The sequence below is a fragment of the Brugia malayi genome (assembly GCF_000002995.4).
Source record: "Brugia malayi strain FR3 genome assembly, contig: Bm_023, whole genome shotgun sequence".
Taxonomy (NCBI): Eukaryota; Metazoa; Nematoda; class Chromadorea; order Rhabditida; family Onchocercidae; genus Brugia; species Brugia malayi.
In genome coordinates, this window is record NW_025062298.1 from 13274 (window position 1) to 33535 (window position 20262).

General features: G+C 25.0%; 2 protein-coding genes across 2 annotated transcripts; one reads left to right on the forward strand and one right to left on the reverse strand.

Moving 5' to 3' along the window:
• Nucleotides 1–420: 420 nt before the first annotated feature.
• Bma-smc-5 (Uncharacterized protein) lies at nucleotides 421–11128 on the forward strand (the record flags this gene model as incomplete). Its single annotated transcript, XM_043082899.1, has 30 exons — nucleotides 421–509; nucleotides 912–979; nucleotides 1152–1278; nucleotides 1456–1591; nucleotides 2162–2251; nucleotides 2339–2421; nucleotides 2519–2645; nucleotides 2863–2937; nucleotides 3236–3322; nucleotides 3679–3747; nucleotides 4028–4168; nucleotides 4526–4643; nucleotides 4759–4916; nucleotides 5287–5445; nucleotides 5776–5904; nucleotides 6113–6217; nucleotides 6440–6607; nucleotides 6751–6828; nucleotides 6965–7032; nucleotides 7238–7358; nucleotides 7539–7664; nucleotides 7782–7925; nucleotides 8213–8317; nucleotides 8481–8555; nucleotides 8856–9008; nucleotides 9256–9333; nucleotides 9491–9593; nucleotides 10053–10143; nucleotides 10328–10418; nucleotides 11054–11128. The coding sequence occupies 30 exons, from the start codon at nucleotides 421–423 to the stop codon at nucleotides 11126–11128; spliced, it is 3237 nt and encodes a 1078-aa protein (XP_042938833.1).
• A 989-nt stretch (nucleotides 11129–12117) lies between these two features.
• Bma-ttll-11 (Uncharacterized protein) lies at nucleotides 12118–19476 on the reverse strand (the record flags this gene model as incomplete). Its single annotated transcript, XM_043082900.1, has 14 exons — nucleotides 12118–12358; nucleotides 13043–13226; nucleotides 13587–13690; nucleotides 14363–14496; nucleotides 14601–14691; nucleotides 14949–15031; nucleotides 15508–15666; nucleotides 16063–16241; nucleotides 17031–17174; nucleotides 17668–17853; nucleotides 18030–18242; nucleotides 18499–18613; nucleotides 18850–18979; nucleotides 19328–19476. 14 exons carry the CDS (start codon nucleotides 19474–19476, stop codon nucleotides 12118–12120), a joined length of 2112 nt encoding a protein of 703 aa, XP_042938834.1.
• Between the last annotated feature and the right edge of the window lie 786 nt (nucleotides 19477–20262).

Here is a 20262-nt window from a genome sequence, read left to right on the forward strand (position 1 = left end):
GAGTGATTAATAATTAATAAGAAACTGTAGAATTAAGTATTTTCAGAGTGATTAATAATTAATAAGAAACTGTAGTTAGTGTATTTATAATTAAATTAAATATTTATAATTAAAATGGAATAAATTATTGTATTATGATATAGAACATATATAGGCTAAGTAAGAAAATAAGCGTATTAGTTATATGTAGAAATAATGGAATTAATAAACTTATGAGAAATGAAATGTGTAATAGAGTTATGCATCGTATAAATTGTATAAATATACCGATGAATTGTTGTAATTGTTAATTAATGAATTATTGATTAAAATTGATTAAAATATTTTGATAGTTTGCGAAGAAAGCGAATAATCATGAAAAATATTTTAAGGATTTATGTTTTATTATATCATCAAAAAGTTTATGTGTTTCGGATTGCAATGAATGCAAATGATCAGCAGAAAACTATGGCAATTGCTGAATATTTTCCTGATGGATCGATTACACGAATCATTTTCAGCAATTTTTTGTAAGTTTTAAACTATCATGATGTGAAACATTTAAGAAATTAATCAAGAAAGGAAATAAGTGTAGTTGAAGAGGTGAAAAGTAAAAAAGAAAAATGATGAAGTAAAATATCTCATTATATCATCATACTACTCTGATTCTAACTTTGAAATTTTCCTGTTAAAAATTTTGAATTCCATAAATAAGGATGTCTTATAGTGGAATTAATTTGATCTTCATTCTGTTGTTTCATTTTCATGATATGTTTATTGAGCATGTAACAAGTTATAATTACTGTTAACTTTAATTTTTTGCTAGATTTTGACCTTTTTTTTTTTTTTTTTTCTGTTTTATAAAAATTAGTGAGAACTGCGATGAGGTTTGTAAAATTCCTAAATAATTATTATTCATTTATTAATTTCAGGACTTACGAATATGTGGAAATGTTTCCTGGTCCAAATTTGAATGTTATTATTGGACCAAATGGAACAGGTTTGTGTATATCACTATTGCTGCTTAATTTAATAAAGTATTGTAATCATTAGTCGAATCAGTAATTATAATTTTTGGTTGAGAACTAAACTGCTAAACATAAGGTAATGTCTAGGCTGATGTAATCTCCCTTATTTTGATATAATGCTTTATTTTATTCTTATTTTTAAAGGAAAGAGCACAATTATGTGTGGTTTATGTTTGGCAGTTGGTGGTACTCCGAAATTATTGGGGCGTTCCGAATTGTTAGCTGATTATATCAAACATGGTTCGAAGAAAGGATCTGTGGAAGTTTTCATGTAAGTACTTTTTGTCATAAAGTAATTCGACAAGTATCCTGTAAGGGTAGTTGGGATTTGTTGATTTTTTTAACAAATATATTTAAAAGTGTATTCGGACATAAAGCAGTTCATTTTTTTTTTTTTTTTTTTTTTATAAAAAGATTGTCCTAAGTTTGGTATTAACATAAATTTCAGACGTGATTCAAAACTTGGAAAGGATCGAGCACTATCGATTGTTTTGCATCGAATTGGTGGTTCTAATTATTTTGTTGATGGTGAGAAAGTAACACAGACAAAATTGCGTAACATTGCTGAAAGCTACAATATCCAGGTGAAATATTGATTGATTTTCATAGGGTCTACGTACTCATGTTGTTTCTTCAAAAAATTTTCCTTGCATTATTTATTTATTTATTTTTTTTCATCTCTCCTCATTTAAAAATCTTCGAGATAGTTCTAGCAGAATAGCGGATGCAAAGTTGAATAAATGCATAAAAAAGTGCAATAAGTTAGAGTGTAACAATAGATGAATTATGATGACTTGTCAAGAAAAAATATAATTGAGGTAGATATATTTTAATAATAATAATAATAATAACGTATCACTGAAATGAATGAATTAATAATAACGTATCACTGAAATGAATGAATCTAATGCGAACAGTGAATTATATTTGGGTAGAATAACGTTTTTTTTTTTTTTTTTTGACCGAATATTTTAGTTTCTAAGTTAAGTTATAATCTTAAGCATTTTGTTTGTAGTGGTTTTTTATTAGGAATAAGAATGAAAAAATTTTATGAAAAGTTAATAAACAAGAGGAATGAATTTGAGACGTAATGTTTTTTCATTCACTATATCAATTATGATTTAAAATTAGGATATTTTAGTTGCCAATTTCAGATTGATAATCCATGTACATTCCTAGCACAAGATAAAGTGAAAAGTTTCGCGGAACAAAAATCATTTGGTCTTCTTGCAAATACGGAAAAAGTTAGATTAAAATTTTTCTTATAATTTTTTCTTCAATATTTTTATGATTTATAAGGTATGAATTATTTAATCTGACATTATATTCAGGCTGTTGGGAAGGAATTGGTCGATTTACATGAAAACATTCACAATATACGACTTAATCAGTCACCTATTTTACGTACTAAATGGTATGTTTTATTATTTCTCTTCTTTTTTTATTTTTATTACTTTTATAAATATCTTTTGGATCTTTTGTCTTATCATAAATATCTTTTGGTTTTGAAGCTTAGAAGATCAGTTAAACTCCGTGCAAAGTGAATTGAAAACATTAATTCCTCTAACTGAAAATTACCGCCGACGTGAAACAATGCGAGAACATATTCGACTTCTCGAATGCAAAAAGCTTTATTTGGTTTGCTAATATTTTGTTGTTCCTTTTTTTTTTTTTTTCATTTTTATTTTGAAACTTTACGTTAGATCACTGATGTACTGACTTTTCCATTGGTTCTCAGGGAAAACTTATCTCTTCATTTTAGTGCTGTAAGTAATCTTTCCTTTTCATTTATACCTGGAACGAAGTATTACTTTAATTTGCTAATATCGAGATAGTATTTACACATTATTTGCAGAAGTATTTGGAGGCAGAGGCAATTGCTGAAGAAAAAGCTCAATATAAACGACTAAAAGAAGAAGAACTTGAAGAGGTAAACTATCATCGTCTAAAATTTGGAACTTTTTGAATCTTCAATTTTGAAGCACGTGTTTAATCTGTCATTTAATTATTTTCTTCCATTACTTTTATTGTATTTTGCATTTATTTATCTTTTTCCATTACTAAGAATTCTGTTTGTTCCTGATTATTTTCAATCCATAAGTTCTTATATAGTCCATAATCAAGGAAAACGGAATTGATTAATTAGTTGCTGTCTACAGTTAAGATAGGCTATTTATTACTTATATCTTCTTACAAGAAATATTGTATTTCCTCTAAATTTATGACAGGTGAAGAAATCAATGTTACCTATTACAAATCGCTTGAAACAGCAAAACGTTGTCAATGAAGAATACAAACATAAACAAAAAAATGCCGTTAGTTCTTTTTTTTAGAAGATTTTTTTCTTGAATTTTCTTATAAAAGATTTCACTTTTCGAAAAAAAAAAAAATGAAATAAAATGGTTGTCTGCAAAATTTTATGTTGTTTATATATTATTTTATAATATTTATATATGTTATTTATATTTTATATCAAATTTATATATTATTTTATATATATTAAGTAGCAAAATTTATACATTATCCATCGTTATCCGCTTATATTATTCGCTTTTATTAATTTTTCAGAAACAAACTTTTCCTCATTTTTACCTCCTACCTATTTTCTCAGTAATATTGAAGTTCAGTAAAAAAAAAAAAATTTAAGTAAGTAAATGATCTTTTATTCCAGATTGATCAATTGTTATCATTACGGAGAGAAACAGAAAAACTTCTTGCGATTGAATCAGTAGATGAAATGGTAAATAATTTGAATTTTCTTCATTAATAAATAAAAATTCTTTGAAAGTTCATTCAGAAAATTTCTTTTTTAGCTTACTCTACTCTTTCAACTTGCTATTAAAAACATGCATTGAGGTTGTCTTATTATGATTTTTTTGAATATAAAATAACAACAAATACAGTGTAATATTTTTTTTTTTTTTTTTTTCTTTCAATGATCAAATAAAATGGTTTAGTGGTTTAAATCGTAAGTTTAAAAGTGATAAGTGGTTTAGTGATTTAAAAGTGATAAATTACAGATATTGAGTGCAAAAAAAGATTATGAACGAGCTAAGAAAGAGCATAGTGAATGGGAAGAAAGATTAAATGCCGCACGAACGGAACGTAATCTTTTGGAAGAGAAACTTGCTGCTGCGGATCAAGAATTTACGTCCATGGAGGTATTCTATGATGTATTAAATTTATAGATGAAACAAAAGTTAGATTTTTTGGTTAAAACTAAGGCATTGTATCAGTCTATAATCCAGTTTTTATGTTTATAAAGTAAGACAAATGATATAATTTAGATAATCAACATATAAGATTAATAAAGATGTAAGTACCAAATAATCTACACTTTTAGTTTTGGAAATCGTATCGTAATGTTTTTTGAAGTGCTTTATCTGCGATTCATTTATCCAAAGACAATGTTTTCATGGATTTGGTTTCTTTGAAAATCTTATTCTTAATTTTCTGTTTTCTGAAACAAGAGAAAACTTAAGTGTTTTAAGCAGTAGTTTTTTTTTTTTTTTTTTCAGAATGAGAATTCGGCAGTCAAGCGAGAATATTTGGAGTGGAATAGAAAAGAGGAAGAATTGGACAGGCAAAAATCAGTATTAAATAATAAAATTGCTGAAATTGATTCCAGCATACGAGGTTTTTTTTTTTTTTTTTTAACGAAAATTTGACAAAATTTTAGAATGGAATGGATTTCTTAAAGTGTGCATACTTATGACATCATTCTTTCAGTATTTTGGTGTTTTATTTATAGCTGTTACGGAATCGATCGATGCTGAGCAGCAGCCATTTCGGAAGAAATTTATTGTTTTGAGAGGTAATGGTAGAGAAATGAAATGTGCCGAAGCATGGCAGTGGTATGAATCGCAAAAAGAGAAGTTCCAACATCCAGTTTTTGTCCCTTTGTTATGTGTAAGTACGAAATGGATTTTTTAGAATGTGATTTATTTCTTAAAATCGATTAAATTTTCGACATATTTCATTAGAAATCTATATGTTGCGATGAAAATTTGAATTAATCAAAGTGATTTAATTTGATTTGAAGATGATTTAGACCGTATAACTGAAGATATACATATAGAATATAATTCCTTCTTCCTTCTAAGAGTTAAAATTAGTAAGTTACACATAGCTAGGATGGAAGAAACTAAAGAAAATTAATCATGATACTTTAGTCTTTCTTTTTATAATAAAATTATCTTCTGTACTGAGTAGATTCTTGTATCTCTCTATGAGAAATTTTTTTCTAATTTTTAGTTTTTGAAGTACTTCTCACTTCCAGATGTCTTTGGTAAGTGACGATGCCGCAGTTTATTTGGAAAATATCATTGCACGTCGTGATTTATTAATGTTCATATTTTGTTGCAAAGAAGATGAATTATTGTTAACAGATAAACGACATCCCTGGAAAATCAATTCTTGTATCATAAGCAATGATGAGGTTAAGTATTTCCTTTTATTTTTTTTTGCTCATCATAGTGTATTAGTTTGATTATGGTGGTATTTCTGATTTTTTAATTTCATTTTCCAGTACAGTCTTTTTTTTTTTTTTTCTCTTCTTTTGCTGCTAGTGGATTTGTTTAATTTTAGTTTATACTTATTTTTTTTTTTTTTGATCGAAGTTAAATCGTTAGAAATTAGAAAAAAAATTACAATTTTTTTCTCATCTTAATATTCTGTATATGAAAAATATCTTAAATATGTAATAAGAATTTTCTCATTAAATCATCATTTTAACTGAGAAAATTGAGATGATTTAACTAGATTGCAGATAGCACGCTTTAAAAAACAACAAAAAGCGATACCTGCACATTTATCTTCTCTGGGATTTACTTGTCTGGCATCAGATTTATACACTGCACCAGATCCCGTGAAAGCATATTTAAACAGTGTTGCATCGGTAATTATTAAACTTTCAGTCTAAGTAAAAAAAAAAAAAATTGGAAATGATAATGCTATAGCTTGAATTTTGTTTTAATTAGTTTTCGGTTAATACATTATTGCGTGGTTTCTTTATTTTCTGGTGTTCGCTCACAACTCAGGTAACATCTATTGTTATCAATGATTATTTTTTTTTTTTTACAAATTTTGTGTTTTTCTTTTTTTAGTTACATAAAATTCCTATTGGTACCCAAACAACAGAGAAATGCTTAGATAAAGTTTGCGAAACACTGAAAAATTCTCATCGTTTATTTTTGACAAATTCATTGCGGGTAATATTATATCATTGTTTTTCAATTTTAGATTATCATTAAAGTATTTAACGAGAATAATATGACTTATATTACGTGGCTTTTTTCAAAGCATACTGAGAGATATTATTTGTGCAGTAGGTTATAATAATCTTTATCATTAGATATCTCTTATTATCATTAGATATCTTTTATTTCTAAATTTTGTATGAAGTAGTAATTGATAATAAATAATCTTTCCAGGTACGTATCTCTGTATCTCGTTACAGCGGTAATTTATCGGTCCGAACAGAAGCATTGCGTACTTCTTTACGACTTCTTGTTGTTCATACTACTTTACCTGAAAGTAATGTGCAAAGTCTCAGTGAGCTTGAAAAACAATTAGCAGAGCTTAAAAAACTTGCAGAAGAGGTTACTCTTTAGCGCACTTTTATTTCCTTTATTCTCGATTTTAGTGATAATTTAATATCAATGTTTCCGAAAAAAAAAAAAAAAAAAAAATTGAAAAAACTAACTGTAGACATTTTCTAAAACTTTCTGTATTTTTTATTTAGATGCGATTAGCTCATGAGCATATTGGACAGACAGAAAAAACTATTGCACAGGGACGTGAAAAATGTCGTAAAAAAATGGTACGTATTTGTAAATCTATTTCTCGTTTTCCTAAGTGAATTGAAGATTCTTAATGTGTTAACATTTCGACTAAACTGATGATTCTTCATTTTATATCAATTAATTTAATCATTCGTTTTACAATTTATGTTTGAGGATGCATTTCTCAAAAAGAAGGATGCTCGAAATATAATTTCAAGTCAACTGCGTTCGAAAGCCGCAAGGTTAGTTGTATTATTTGATTTTGTGATAGAAGCTTATTTCTTCTTTAAAACACTTATTTAGTCAGTAATGATTTAATTTGAAGTACAAAATCTTATAAACAGATTTTATTTATTTATTTATTTTTTATGATTTGAATTCCTGGAACATTTTAATATTACGGATAAATAGGAGAGAAATAATGATTCATCATAGCTTATTTTGTAGAGTGCATGCCATTGAAACTGATAAACCTGATCTGACGGTTGCTGCACAAAAATTCCAGAAAGTCAAGGATGAAATTATTGCAGAATCATTTGAACGAGTTGAAAAAATTGCTAAGTTGATGGTATTCAAGTCAGCTTATTCACAACTTTATTAGTTAATTTTTTTTTTTTTGTTAATTTAGGACATCTTTCCGAAAATCTCAAACAAACAAATTTATATTTCTCACTAGAACAAGCAGTGTTTAAATGATAAATTTAGTCTTGTTTAGTTTTATTAAACTTAATATAATATTAAACTTTAGAAGAAAAAGAAATCACACATCCAGGATGCGTTATTTGCAACGTTAAATGCAAAAAAGGTATTGACTGAAATGGATACATTGAAAAAGCAATTAAATCAGTTCGACGAAGAATATGAGTCTAAATTGGTATTTTTATAAATTCTTAAATGTCAAATTTTGTTGTTTTGATGTTTCGAGTGATCGTTTAGAATTTTATCAACAAATCTTTCCTAAACTACTTTTAATCTTTTTCTAAATTTAAAGGATGCAATCAGACTTACTGAAATAGCTGTAAAAAAAGCAATGCAAAGAATAAATGAAGATAAGCAGCGATTGTATGAATCAATTGGTATTGAAGATTCGTCTACGAGTGAAGCAGCGAGTGAAGCATTGGAAATATTGAAAAAAGTTCGTTGGATAATTTCAATATTCTTTGCTGTTGAATAGAAAATTTGTTGTAGATATACTATACTATTGAAACCGTTTGATTGAATTTAGATTATTTTGAAAATTGTCAGCAAAAATTGTATAATATTATCAAACTTATGAATATATTGTGGATATCTTGTTCCTTATAGAATTTCATATTGAACAAGTAAGGCTTTAGGTAATTTTCCTTAGAATGATTTTTAATGGTTTAATGGTAACTTCAAATCTATTCTGTTGATTTTATTTCCTTGATTGTAAAATTTTAGAACTTTGATAGCTATAATATTCCGAACACTAAGGATGAAATAGAACTCCAAATTGCACATGAACAAGGAAAACTTGATGCACTATATAGTGAAGGAGAGAAAAAAGTTAGTTTCAGTGTTCAGTTTTTTGTACACATCGTAATCTTTCACTTTTTTTTTTTTTTTTTGTTGAACTGTTAAATTAATTTTATTTTAGATTAAAATGTTGTATTTTCATGAAAGGAGTTTTTTTTTTTTGCTTATTTTGTTATGTGGTATCACATTTCAGGATATTGAACGTTTTGAAAAATTAACGCTAGAAAAACAATCTCTCATTAAAGAAGTCACTGCTGTAAAGAAAGATGTATGTGATGATCAGCGTAGTTTTCTTTTCTTAATTATTCTTAATTAATTATTTTTATTCTTAATTATTCCATTTAATTGCGATGAGTATTTTACGAGATAAGCATTTTGGATAGAAATTTGTGTATCATAAATGTGGACAAGTAGATGATTGTATGAATGTGGCTTGTTACTATTTGTAAAAGTCTAAAGCACAAGAGAATGTGAAAGCGTTTTTATCCGTTGTTAGAAATCTTAATTTGATAGTAATATAATAATATGAAATTGCTTTAATTTTTTTTCTTGTATTCATTATTTTAAGGTCAGCGAGTGGGAAAATAAACTCGATCGTTTGCTAGAACAGTGGCTACATCAGTTGGAAAATGTCGTTGGAAAATTGAATCAATATTTTAGTTCTTTCTTTCAAAATATGGGATGTTCTGGAGAAGTTCATCTTCAGAAACCTGATGATAAGGTAATCAGTTTGAGTTCTTTGAGTTCTTTTTTTTTTGGTTATCAAAAGTTTTGCAGAGTATTTCTTCAATTTTTGCATGATTTATGAATAAATTTTCCGTTATATATGCAGTTGAAGGGGATTCTTTCATTTCCTATTCTATGTATTGTATCTTAAATGATAAGAAGAACAGGTCATCTTTTAGCTTTTGAATGAAAATAAAAATCACTGTTTGTTCGAATTATTTTTTCTCAATTTTTACTTGCAGTATGATATTTCAAAGTATGGCATCCTAATAACTGCCAAATTTCGTGAAGGTGAAAGATTTCGTGAGCTAACACATCAGGTGAGAGAGCTTGTGGATACTTCAAATTTTCAGTTCTCCAACTCTATTTATTTTTGTTTTGCTATTTCTTTGAAATCTTGTTTTATTAAACTTTCAAAATAATGAATAGCTTAACTATTTATACATTTATCATTCCTGAATAATTTTACGTTTACAGACACAATCAGGCGGTGAACGTAGTGTGATCACAATGTTATATATTTTAGCACTGCAAAAGCTAACAGTTGTACCATTTCGCTGTGTTGATGAAATCAATCAGGGTATTAAGTTTATTGATGATTTCTAATCGAAATCAAGTTTATATTAGCCGAAAAATTGATTATAAACTTAAATGAGACAGAATAATGTTTTATTAGATTTTTTCATAGTGATATTCTCTCTCTCTCTCGCCTTGAATTCGAAATTAATTAAACTGTAACTCATGCTGTTACACCTCAAAACCATTCTTATTGGTCTTAATCAAATTAAATTTATCAAATACATTTCCTCAATGCTAAAATAAAATTCCGGGATTTATTCTGATTCGTCGTACTGTGCGGTGTTATGTTAATCTAGGATTTTCCTATTATTTAACTGAAGAATAAAACAAGAATGTTGTTAGTCAAATGAATGCTAGTACATGAATAGATAGATTTATCATGTTTATTTTTGAATTTTTGAAGAATATTTCAAATTAGATAATCAATGGGAACCAATATTTTTTTTTTCTTCCTTTTCAGGAATGGATCCAAAAAATGAGAAGATTGTATTCAATATGATTGTAGATATGCTTTCTAACGATAATGATTTAGCAAAAACCCAATATTTTATGTAAGTTTCTTCAATATTATATACTAGAAGCATATCATCTTTGCTTAATAGCAAATATGAGTTGAAAATAGGAATGTTTTACATAGCCATGCATTGTATATGGCCATAATTAGTGTTGATAGCAAGCATAGCAGTTTTGAAAATAAATTTCTTAGTTTTATTTTTATGATTGTAAAATTTTCAGACTTACTCCTAAACTAGTACCTGATTTAAAATTTAACCAAAAAACGAAAATTCATTGCATTTATAGTGGAGGAAAGCTTGATAAACGTAAAGTAAGTTTATTATTAATTTTGTAATTTCATTCAAGTATTCCACTTTTTTTTTTTTTTTTTTAATAACTAATAAAATGTTTTCCATTTAGTGATTTCATTCAAGTATTCCACTTTTTTTTTTTTTTTTCTTTTTCTTGATAACTAATAAAATGTTCCATAAATGATAAAAATACAGGGATAGGAGGAAAAAAAAAATGTGTATATTTTAGAAATATTTTAAGGAAATAAATTTTATATCCACAAATAAATTTTATACTCACCGATAATTATTTTTGTATATGCTTGATATTTTTAAAAATAGATGAAAAATATTTCCACAAGATAAGACACCTTAAAACATTGCTGCTTATTATGTCAGGATGTTAATTGAGTTGTATGAACTGAAATATGAATAGCCTGCTTTACATTTTAAAATCGTTTTGTAACGTACACAGATTCGTACGAAAAAAAAAGTACAGATAAGATTTCTTAGGAGCAAAACGAAAGAATTAAAGTTTTGAGATTAATTCAAAAGGATGGTAAACGAAATTTGCTTTAAATATTAATTAGAGGATAATAGTTTAAACTGGAATGTTTTTAGTCTTTCAATTAAAATTGCAAATCAAAAATTTTCATATTTATCATTTTCATTGTAGAGCTGGAATGTTACGGATTTTCTTAAAACTATGAGCAATCAACAAATGGTTACAGAAATGGAAGCAGTACTGTAGTGATGTTACTACAGTATTTGTGTTCTTAGAAATTAAAATGATCTCATGTTTCACAATTTTGAATTTTGATTTCTAATTTTTTATGAAAAAATTTTCTTTATATATTTGTTTAATTTCATTGTAATTTTTAAATTAGCGCACTTTTTCCATTTTAATTTCTTACCCTGAACGTATCAAATTTGATAGTAGCGCGCTTTTTCTTTTTGTTTTTTTTTTTGTTAATAATTTGTGAATTTCATATAATTCATCTCTAGTTTTTTTAATTTATTCCTTATCCAATGAAAGATCTACTTTTTACGGGTCATTAATTTTCATCTTGATTCATGTATTTGTTTTCGTTGTGCCTTGCATTATCTTTATGGTCTCATTTTGTCGTTTTGTTTTGGAAAAAAAAAATGCTATTGATCAGTTAAGAATTTTTAATTGAAAGGAGAAGTATAGATTTTTTTTTTTAGATATAATTTTTTAGATATAATTCACTCTTAAAAATTTTATAGATATAATTTTTTTAAATTGCAAATTTTTGGAAGAACAGAACTGTTTAAAGAAGTAATTATTACTTATCGTCTTGAGACATAAATTCCCTTAAAGAGTTATTATATATTGTATTGCATTCATCTTGCAAGTGCAAAGTTATAAAATTTCATCAAATAAAATTTCCAAGCAAATTTTTAGTTTTCTTAATCACATCTGATAAGCATATTATTTTCTGAAAAGGATCAGTAATGTTAAGTTATCTTTTAAACTGTAATTCTCGATTAATTAACACTAATGATAACTGTTGCAGCAATACTTCTTTGTTATCTCTGGTAGTAGTTTTCATTTGAGAATTTCTCTTTTTTATCTTGAGATTACTTTTCAGACATAAGCTTAAATGATTTAATCCTTTTTCTTTTTTCTATTTTTTTTTTTGAAAATATATAAAATAAAAATTAATAATTCTGATTTACAGATGCGCATAATAATGTTAAACAGCAATAACTGATCATTTAAAAGCGAAATGGTTGCTGTATTCGTGGTAATACGAAATCATCTTTTTTCCTACTATTATGATTTACAGTAAAAAAATTTGCAGAAGTTTCTTTTGGATTAATCCCATTTAACGTACGTGGAAGTGATCGACCATATCGTGATTGAAGTTTTATCATCGATTCGGTTGGTTTTAAGCGTGTTTGAGGACGACTTGTTCGTTTTGTATGTATTCGTGATGGTAGCAAATAAATTTCAACACTGCAATATTTAATTTGAATTTGAATTTGTATGCTTATAAATACAATAAAACTAAATGATTTATTGTCGTGAAAGACGAAATATTTAAATTATTATATCCAAAACTAACAAATTCCTCTTATCTGATTCCTTTTCCTCACTCAACAAAAACCCTTTGTTAGCAAACCCTTTGTTAGCAAAACCCTTTATTAGCAGTCTTTGTTTCACATCAGTTAAATATCCTCTGCCGGATATCTGGTCAGCTCAGTTCTGCATATAAACCATCGTCCTCCATACGGTGGTTCATTCTGCATTTTGGGTTGGTTTTGATATCATTTTAATGTTTTATAATTATATCTTTCGTTACGCGTTTGTTAATCGGTGTAGCATCCGTACGATATGTATAAAGCGCTATTATTTGCTTCATGTTAAATAAAGGTTTTAATTACCCAAGTTTGAGGTTTCAGGACATTTATTATTGAGAAAAAAAAAAAAGAAAAAAGGAAATGAAAAACTTATTTCAGTTAAATAATCTTTAAATGAAGAAAATTTATTTGAAGTAATAAAAAGTAAGCAGTATTATATTAAGATGTTTTTTTTTTTTTCAGAGATTATATATTTAAGATGTGTTATATTTAGTATCGTATTTAAAGTATTATATTTAAGATGATTTTTTCAGAGAAGAATAAAAAAAAAAAAACATACTTTCGACAGTTTTCATGATTGATTTGAACACGTCGCAATCGTGCCGATCTTACACCATTACTTCTCAGAGATGAGTCACAATATTCAAGTAAATGATGCACTTGTTCTGAGAGATATAGGAAAAATGGAAATTTTAATTGAGCAATGTAATAAAATAGATAGAGAAAGCCATGAAATGATAAACCTAAAAAGTGTATCAATTGATAGTTTTGATATAATTATGAAAATTAATTATTGATTGTATATTATGCAAAATAATATTTTAAAAATGAACTATTAACTAGTTTTGGAGTTCGTTGAAACGTTGAAAATTAGGAATTGCGTGATTTTTGAGCAATAAATTTAAAATTTTACGTGGTTTAAATACTATATGATAATTACTTAGTCACAAATTATCATATTTTAGTACCAATATTACTATTAATTAAATAGTCTTCACGAATACTTCACAAATTCATTAGCAATATATTTGTTCTATATTATTGCTATTTGTTTGCCTTATCCAAAATTACGGAAAAGTGTAAAAAATTTATGAGAAACGAACCGGAAACATGTGGAATATATTCATTTATTGTAAAATATTTGTAAATTTCCATAAATTTTAATTCCATTTCCTTCACTGTTATTACATCTAGTAAACTGCATTTTCTGTAAAAATTTTCAAGAAAATTTTTAACTGAAAATTGCTACACTTACTTTAATTGTTAAATCTAAATTATACAATTTATTTATTTAATTTATCTCATAATGCACTTCCTGTATTAATTCTTTTTCTCCGAAAGATGTCAACTCTTTTTTTCTCGATATATGTTAATTATCTTTCCTTAGAATGACTCAACTCTTTGCTAATTAGGTCATTCCTCCTCAGTGAAATTGAATTGACATGTTTTCTATTTCATTTTCTGTATTTTCTCTTTTTCCATATAATTTTAAGCGATCATTAATTATCATAACGTAATAAATGGAAATTAGCTATCAGTATAAATACTCTGTGCTATTATAACAGAAATACGAATTCAAAATTAATATCAAATTCTAATAAGATTGTTTTTTTTTTTTTTTTTTAGAAAGTTTTTGAATTTTACCATTTAAACTTTATGTCCAATTTCTGATGATCATTTTCATTTGATGACACTTTTTAAGTAAATAATTGTGAAATAAATAAGCCAAATATATAATAGAAATATGATTCAAAATTAATTAATACCCCAAAAATATTTATAGGAATATTCGAGAACATAATGAGTAAAGAAGTGATAAAATGAGCAAACTCATCATTATCTTATACTATTCCTAATGTTATCCATAATGTGAACAAACTTTAAAAAAATTCGAGCACCAGAAATCATCAAAACCGTCGTCTGTTTTAAATTTACAAATTGCATAAATAAATATACAGCTTTGTCTAAAAATAGCAAATGTCCATTGCTTTGACCATAGCGACATGGGAAAATCTGGAACAAATTTAAAATGCTAAAAAATTTGCATATTTTAATAAAAATTATAGCAATAAATTTTTGCAAATATATTTTAACTGATAGAATTAGCTATTTTATACCTCTATTAGATGACATTTTCGTTTTGCTGCAAGTTCCATATCATCCATTATTGCTTTTCGAGATGAGTTATTATTTGAATTTGTTAAATTACTAAAATCAAATTTAACTTTTTCAAAAAAAAAGCAAAAAAAAAAAAATGAAAAAAAAAAAAGGAATGAAATTTCTGCAGAAATTATAAAAATTTTTGAATTGAGAATGCAAAAAGTCAATTTATATAAACTGTTTATATCTCTCATTTATTAGAAAAGAAAGAGAAAAAAAAAAAAAAAATTGAAAATTGCAAATTTTGATTCCATTATCAAAAATTTCACTTATCTTTATCAAAATAATTATTCATAAATACTAACGCTAACGAATGATTCGGATAAACATTGTCGATTAAATTGAGAACTAAAAGAATTGTATCTCTTACCAACGGAATTTTAATCACCTGCAATAATAATAATTGATAATTATTTGCTCATTGTGTTATCAGCGTTGTTATCACTTATTATTAACAAAAATATCATTATTTTAATACTCATGAAATTGATAATTATTTGCTCATTGTGTTATCAGCGTTGTTATCACTTATTATTAACAAAAAATATCATTATTTTAATACTCATGAAATAAATTATTATGATTATTTATTTGTTTTTTTTTTTTCAACTTACTGATAGTTCTATTGTAATTAATGAAAGCAGTGATAATTTTAAAGGTACCTAATAAAAAATCTTATCTGAAATTTATAATATTAGAAAATTTTGCCAAGCAGTTATGATCAGTTATCATTGATTACAAAAATTATCATTTATTCTTAATAATTTCAATCATTAATCATACAATATGGTAAAAATATTAAAATGTAAAAAATTTGAAATTTAATTCAAACAATTTTTTGTGAATTATTCAAATAAAACTTACTTCATCCACAACAGAACGTACCCGTAACGGACCAATATTTTCCTTATTATTATCAAATGGATTTAAAATATCATGTTCAATTGTTAAACTTGGTGCTGAATTTACTTCAAGCAATACTGGTATTAAGTTTTTTGTAATTAATATATCAAAACCTATTATCTGAAAGAAAAAAAAAAAAAAAAAAAAACAAATACGAGAGAAAGTTTTCATTGAATAATTGTTATTAATAATGCAAATATTAATTTTAAATTTTATACTTGATTAAATTAGTTAATCAAAGGTTAATAAAATAGAATAAAAAAATTTGTTAATTTTTTAACTGATTGCTATTTCAAAAAAAAAAAAAAAAAATATATACGATCAATTTTGAAACAATAATAATTATTCATTTCATTTGTCTTACAATAAATTAAACTGATAAAAAAATTAATATCCAACACATTTCCTCGTAAAATTGAATCACTAGAATGAATAAAATGGAATTAAATTAAATTGAATTGAATTACTAGCATTGACATAAGTTAGTTGAGAAAAATAATTAAATTATATATATACCTGAAAACATTCTGGACCTATTGTATCATAAAAATAATGTTCATAATTGAGAATGATTTCAGGTAGCATTGCAATTACCGTTTTAACAATTATTATTTTAATATCATGCCATAATTGTTGCTTTTTAACACCTTTTACTTCCATTTGATGAAAAACAGTTGATAGTAATCGTTTACTTCCTAAAATAAGAAAAAAATTTTTGAGTTTTATATTTAATCACAAATAATCTTAATTAATGCTATTAAAAACTTATTTGAAAAAAAAAAAAAACAATTATTAGGCATAAAATTTTAGATTCTTTGCATTATCTCTTAATGAAAAAAAAAAAGAAATAATAATAAAAACATTTTTGAAGATGAAGAAAAAAACAGAAATGTATGAAATTAGAATGAATTAAATTCATTTCATACTTTATTTTATCATTCTAACTTACAACATCGCATTAATATATTATAAAAAAATTAAAAAACTATTTTATAAAAAAATTAAAATTATTTTTTGTAATAATAATATTTCATCGCTCTACAAGCATAAAAAAAGGATATCTAAGAAATTATCTAAAATACTATTTCACTATTTATAATACTGTTTATAACTTATCATTTAGACTAATTCGAATATTTATCTCAGTCAAATTAATGAATGCAAATATATAGAATTAATGAAATAACTTTTGATTTAATCTTATAAGAAGTAAACTTAACTTTTGATTTAATCTTATAAGAAGTAAACTTAACTTTTGATTTAATCTTATAAGAAGTAAACTTAACTTTTGATTTAATCTTATAAGAAGTAAACTTAACTTTTGATTTAATCTTATAAGAAGTAAACTTAACTTTTGATCTAATTTTATAAGAAGTAAACTTAACTTTTGATTTAATCTTATAAGAAGTAAACTTAACTTTTGATCTAATTTTATAAGAAGTAAACTTAACTTTTGATCTAATTTTATAAGAAGTAAACTTAACCTCTGATCTGATCTCGCAATGATAAGCTATGAATGTAAGCATTATTCTCCTTATTTAATGAATAATTCGTCAAATGAGCATATAAATTGCCAAAATTTGATGATGTTGGCATGGCATATTCTTCTGTACAAAATCGTGCCATACCTAAATTCAGTTACAGCAAATAAAATTAGAAAAATAAAATTTCAAAATTATTACGGAATTAATTTTTATTATCCATAAGGAGAGAGACAGATAGAAATAGAGAAAGATTTGTTTGGAAATAATTTAGGTACGATTTTTTCTATTGTATTTTTATTCAAAAATTTTCAACAATTTTTCAAAACTTTCAAATTTCTCAAAAAGTTATTATAATGTAACAAATATTTAAGTAAATTCATTATTTAGTTTACCTTTAATTGCTTTTATATTATGTATATTAATAGAAAAATTTTTTTTTTTTTTTTTTTTTTTTTTTTTAAATTTAGAATTCAAAATCTAATTTAAAATTTTTAAAGCATAATAACATAATATATATATAAATTTCTTCTGTTTGAAAAATTATAGCAAAATATTTTACTTTTCATTTTTTTTTTTTTTTGTTTCAAATTTATATTTGCATTTTATAATTTTCTATAAAATGTATTAAAAGTGAAACCTTCACGAGCAACATAAATTGACAATGGATTGATACTTTTAATAACAGCATACACTCGAAAATCAAATTTCAGATTGTCGCTGAGTAGGTAAGGATCTACAATATATTCCTGAATAAGTTGACATGCTTTAGGCTTCCGTATTTGTTCCGGTTTTTGAATCAGATAAATTCCTGTCCCTTGAGCTCCTGGAATATAAATTATTTTTGTCTTATTAATCTAATAACTTTACACATTTAAATTAAACAATGTTTTACGCTTAACGTGTAAATGAACAAACGAGTACGTGAAATTTTATTACGCAAATAATATTTGAGTTTGAAAAAAAAAAAGATAAATTTAAATGAAATGAAATTGCTCTTACCATCATCCGGCTTAACAATATACCAGTTATTATTCTGAAATGATGTTAAATTGTCCTCAGATTTTGCACATTTATTGCAGTACTTCATGAATGCATCAAGTTGTGCCGGAATAAACCAGCTTGAAGGATAAAACGCGTATTCATCCGGAAATAATCGACGCATTGAGGAAATTGCTCGTGTTAGAGAAATTTTTTTAGATAAATCTGACATTCCTGCAAAAAAAAAAAAAAAAAAAAATAAAAATAGCACAATAATAAGTTGTGCTTATTCAATTTTTAAAAAACAGATTAAATTTTAGTGAAATATTTAAACTAAAAAATGCAAAATTATTTAATACTATACCCATTAATAATATAAAAATAGAGGGGAAAAAAAAATAGTAATAATAATACTGAAAATCCATAAATGTAATTTGTTGTAATTGTAAATTTTATATTAAACAAATTAAATAAATTAATTTAATGCAACCTGGAAATTTATTAATTTTAGATTGTGGATTTTTGATAATAGATCGTATATCATGTTGTATGCTATTATGCCAATAAATATCACATGTATCACCATCTTCTCGTCCTTCTGGATACTAAAATTTTGCATCAATTGAAATATAATAATTGCAAAAATTTCAATTCAAATGCTTATTTTCTTTTTCTAACTTTTTTTTTTTTTTTTTTGCTTTTGATTTTGAGAATTAATGATTATGTTGTTGCATGATTAGTAAATTTATTTTTTTATTAAATTTTACAAATGCATATTTCATTCTATAATTAATTTATCTACAATAAAAATTTTTGATGGAAGAAAAATTTTTCTGCTAACCTCTTGCATACCCAATTCTGTAGCGCAAAGAGAAACAATATGTTTGTTTGTTTTTGCGCGTGATGTATCAATTGTAAAATTTTGCGCTACAGGTTCAGCATAACCAAACGATGAAAATGAAAATGAAACACTGAAAAATTATAAGCACAAAAAAAAAATTTACAAAAAAAAAAGATTTGAAAAGTTGTAATAGAGAATGTTTAAGAAATTATTATTAGGAAAAATAAGTAACAATGAAGAGTTTATCAGTTATTTTATTCAAATTAAGTACAAAATTTTTTACCATATATTTGATTTATTATTTAACATATATTTAATTTATTTTTATTGTACTTAAAAAGTAAAATTTTGATAAAATGATAAACTGAATTAAGCAAAAAAAAAAATGATTTCATACGAGAATAAATTCAAAATTAATATAAAAAAAATTGATAAGTGAAATTATTGTACTTTTGTAGTAATTAATATCAATGATTACTTTGAATGATCCGTTGCACTGTGTAACTTTTCCGCACATTTGATAGTTTCACTTTCATTTCGAGATTTTTGTACATAATTAATTTTATCAGTTGTTATTGTTGAATGCATCCTTCCCGGCTTATCATGATAATTATTATTCCCATACATTTGTTACCTATATTTGTTGCAACCGGAATTTATCGATTTTCTGATTTTTTTGGTAGCAGTGAGATTCGACATTTCTCCTCATTAATTTGAATAAATTGTTGTATTCTGACAAATTTTATAACAAATACCATTTACTGAAATATTAGGAGAATTAGTATCAATAATTTATCAATGATATGTATAAGTAGGAAGGAATAGCGATGAACGTCTGATGCATTTTAATTTTCAAAAATTTTTCTTTTTATAAAGAAATTTGAATAAATGGATAGTGATAGATTCAAAATTAGAGCATAGCAAAATTTTGCACTTTATCAAGAGAAATGACCTATAACCTATAAAGGTAAGATTAGAAACTATGAATTATTCACCATGCATTTCTCTAATAAAATGATAAAGTGGATAAAGTTTACTGATAAACTTATTTAAAAGAAATAAAACGAAAAGTGTAGAGATTTTTTAAATTTAAAAACGCGTCAAAAAAAAAAACAAATTTAATGTTACCCGAGAAATTACAGTGTAAAAATTACAATGCAAAAATTCAATCACTTAAAATAAAAAAAAAATAAGTAACAATTATTTATGTGATTCACAGAAGTAATTATTTATAACATATTAAAAATTTAATTAAAATTTACCAATTCACAATAAACGAAAATATAATCTAATAATGGGAATAAAAAAAAAAAAAAAAAAAAGGAAAATTTAGTCTTAAAAATTTGAAATATGAAAATTTTTTTTTATGCAACTTCAATGCACAACAATAACAATTGAAAAGGAAAAATAAAA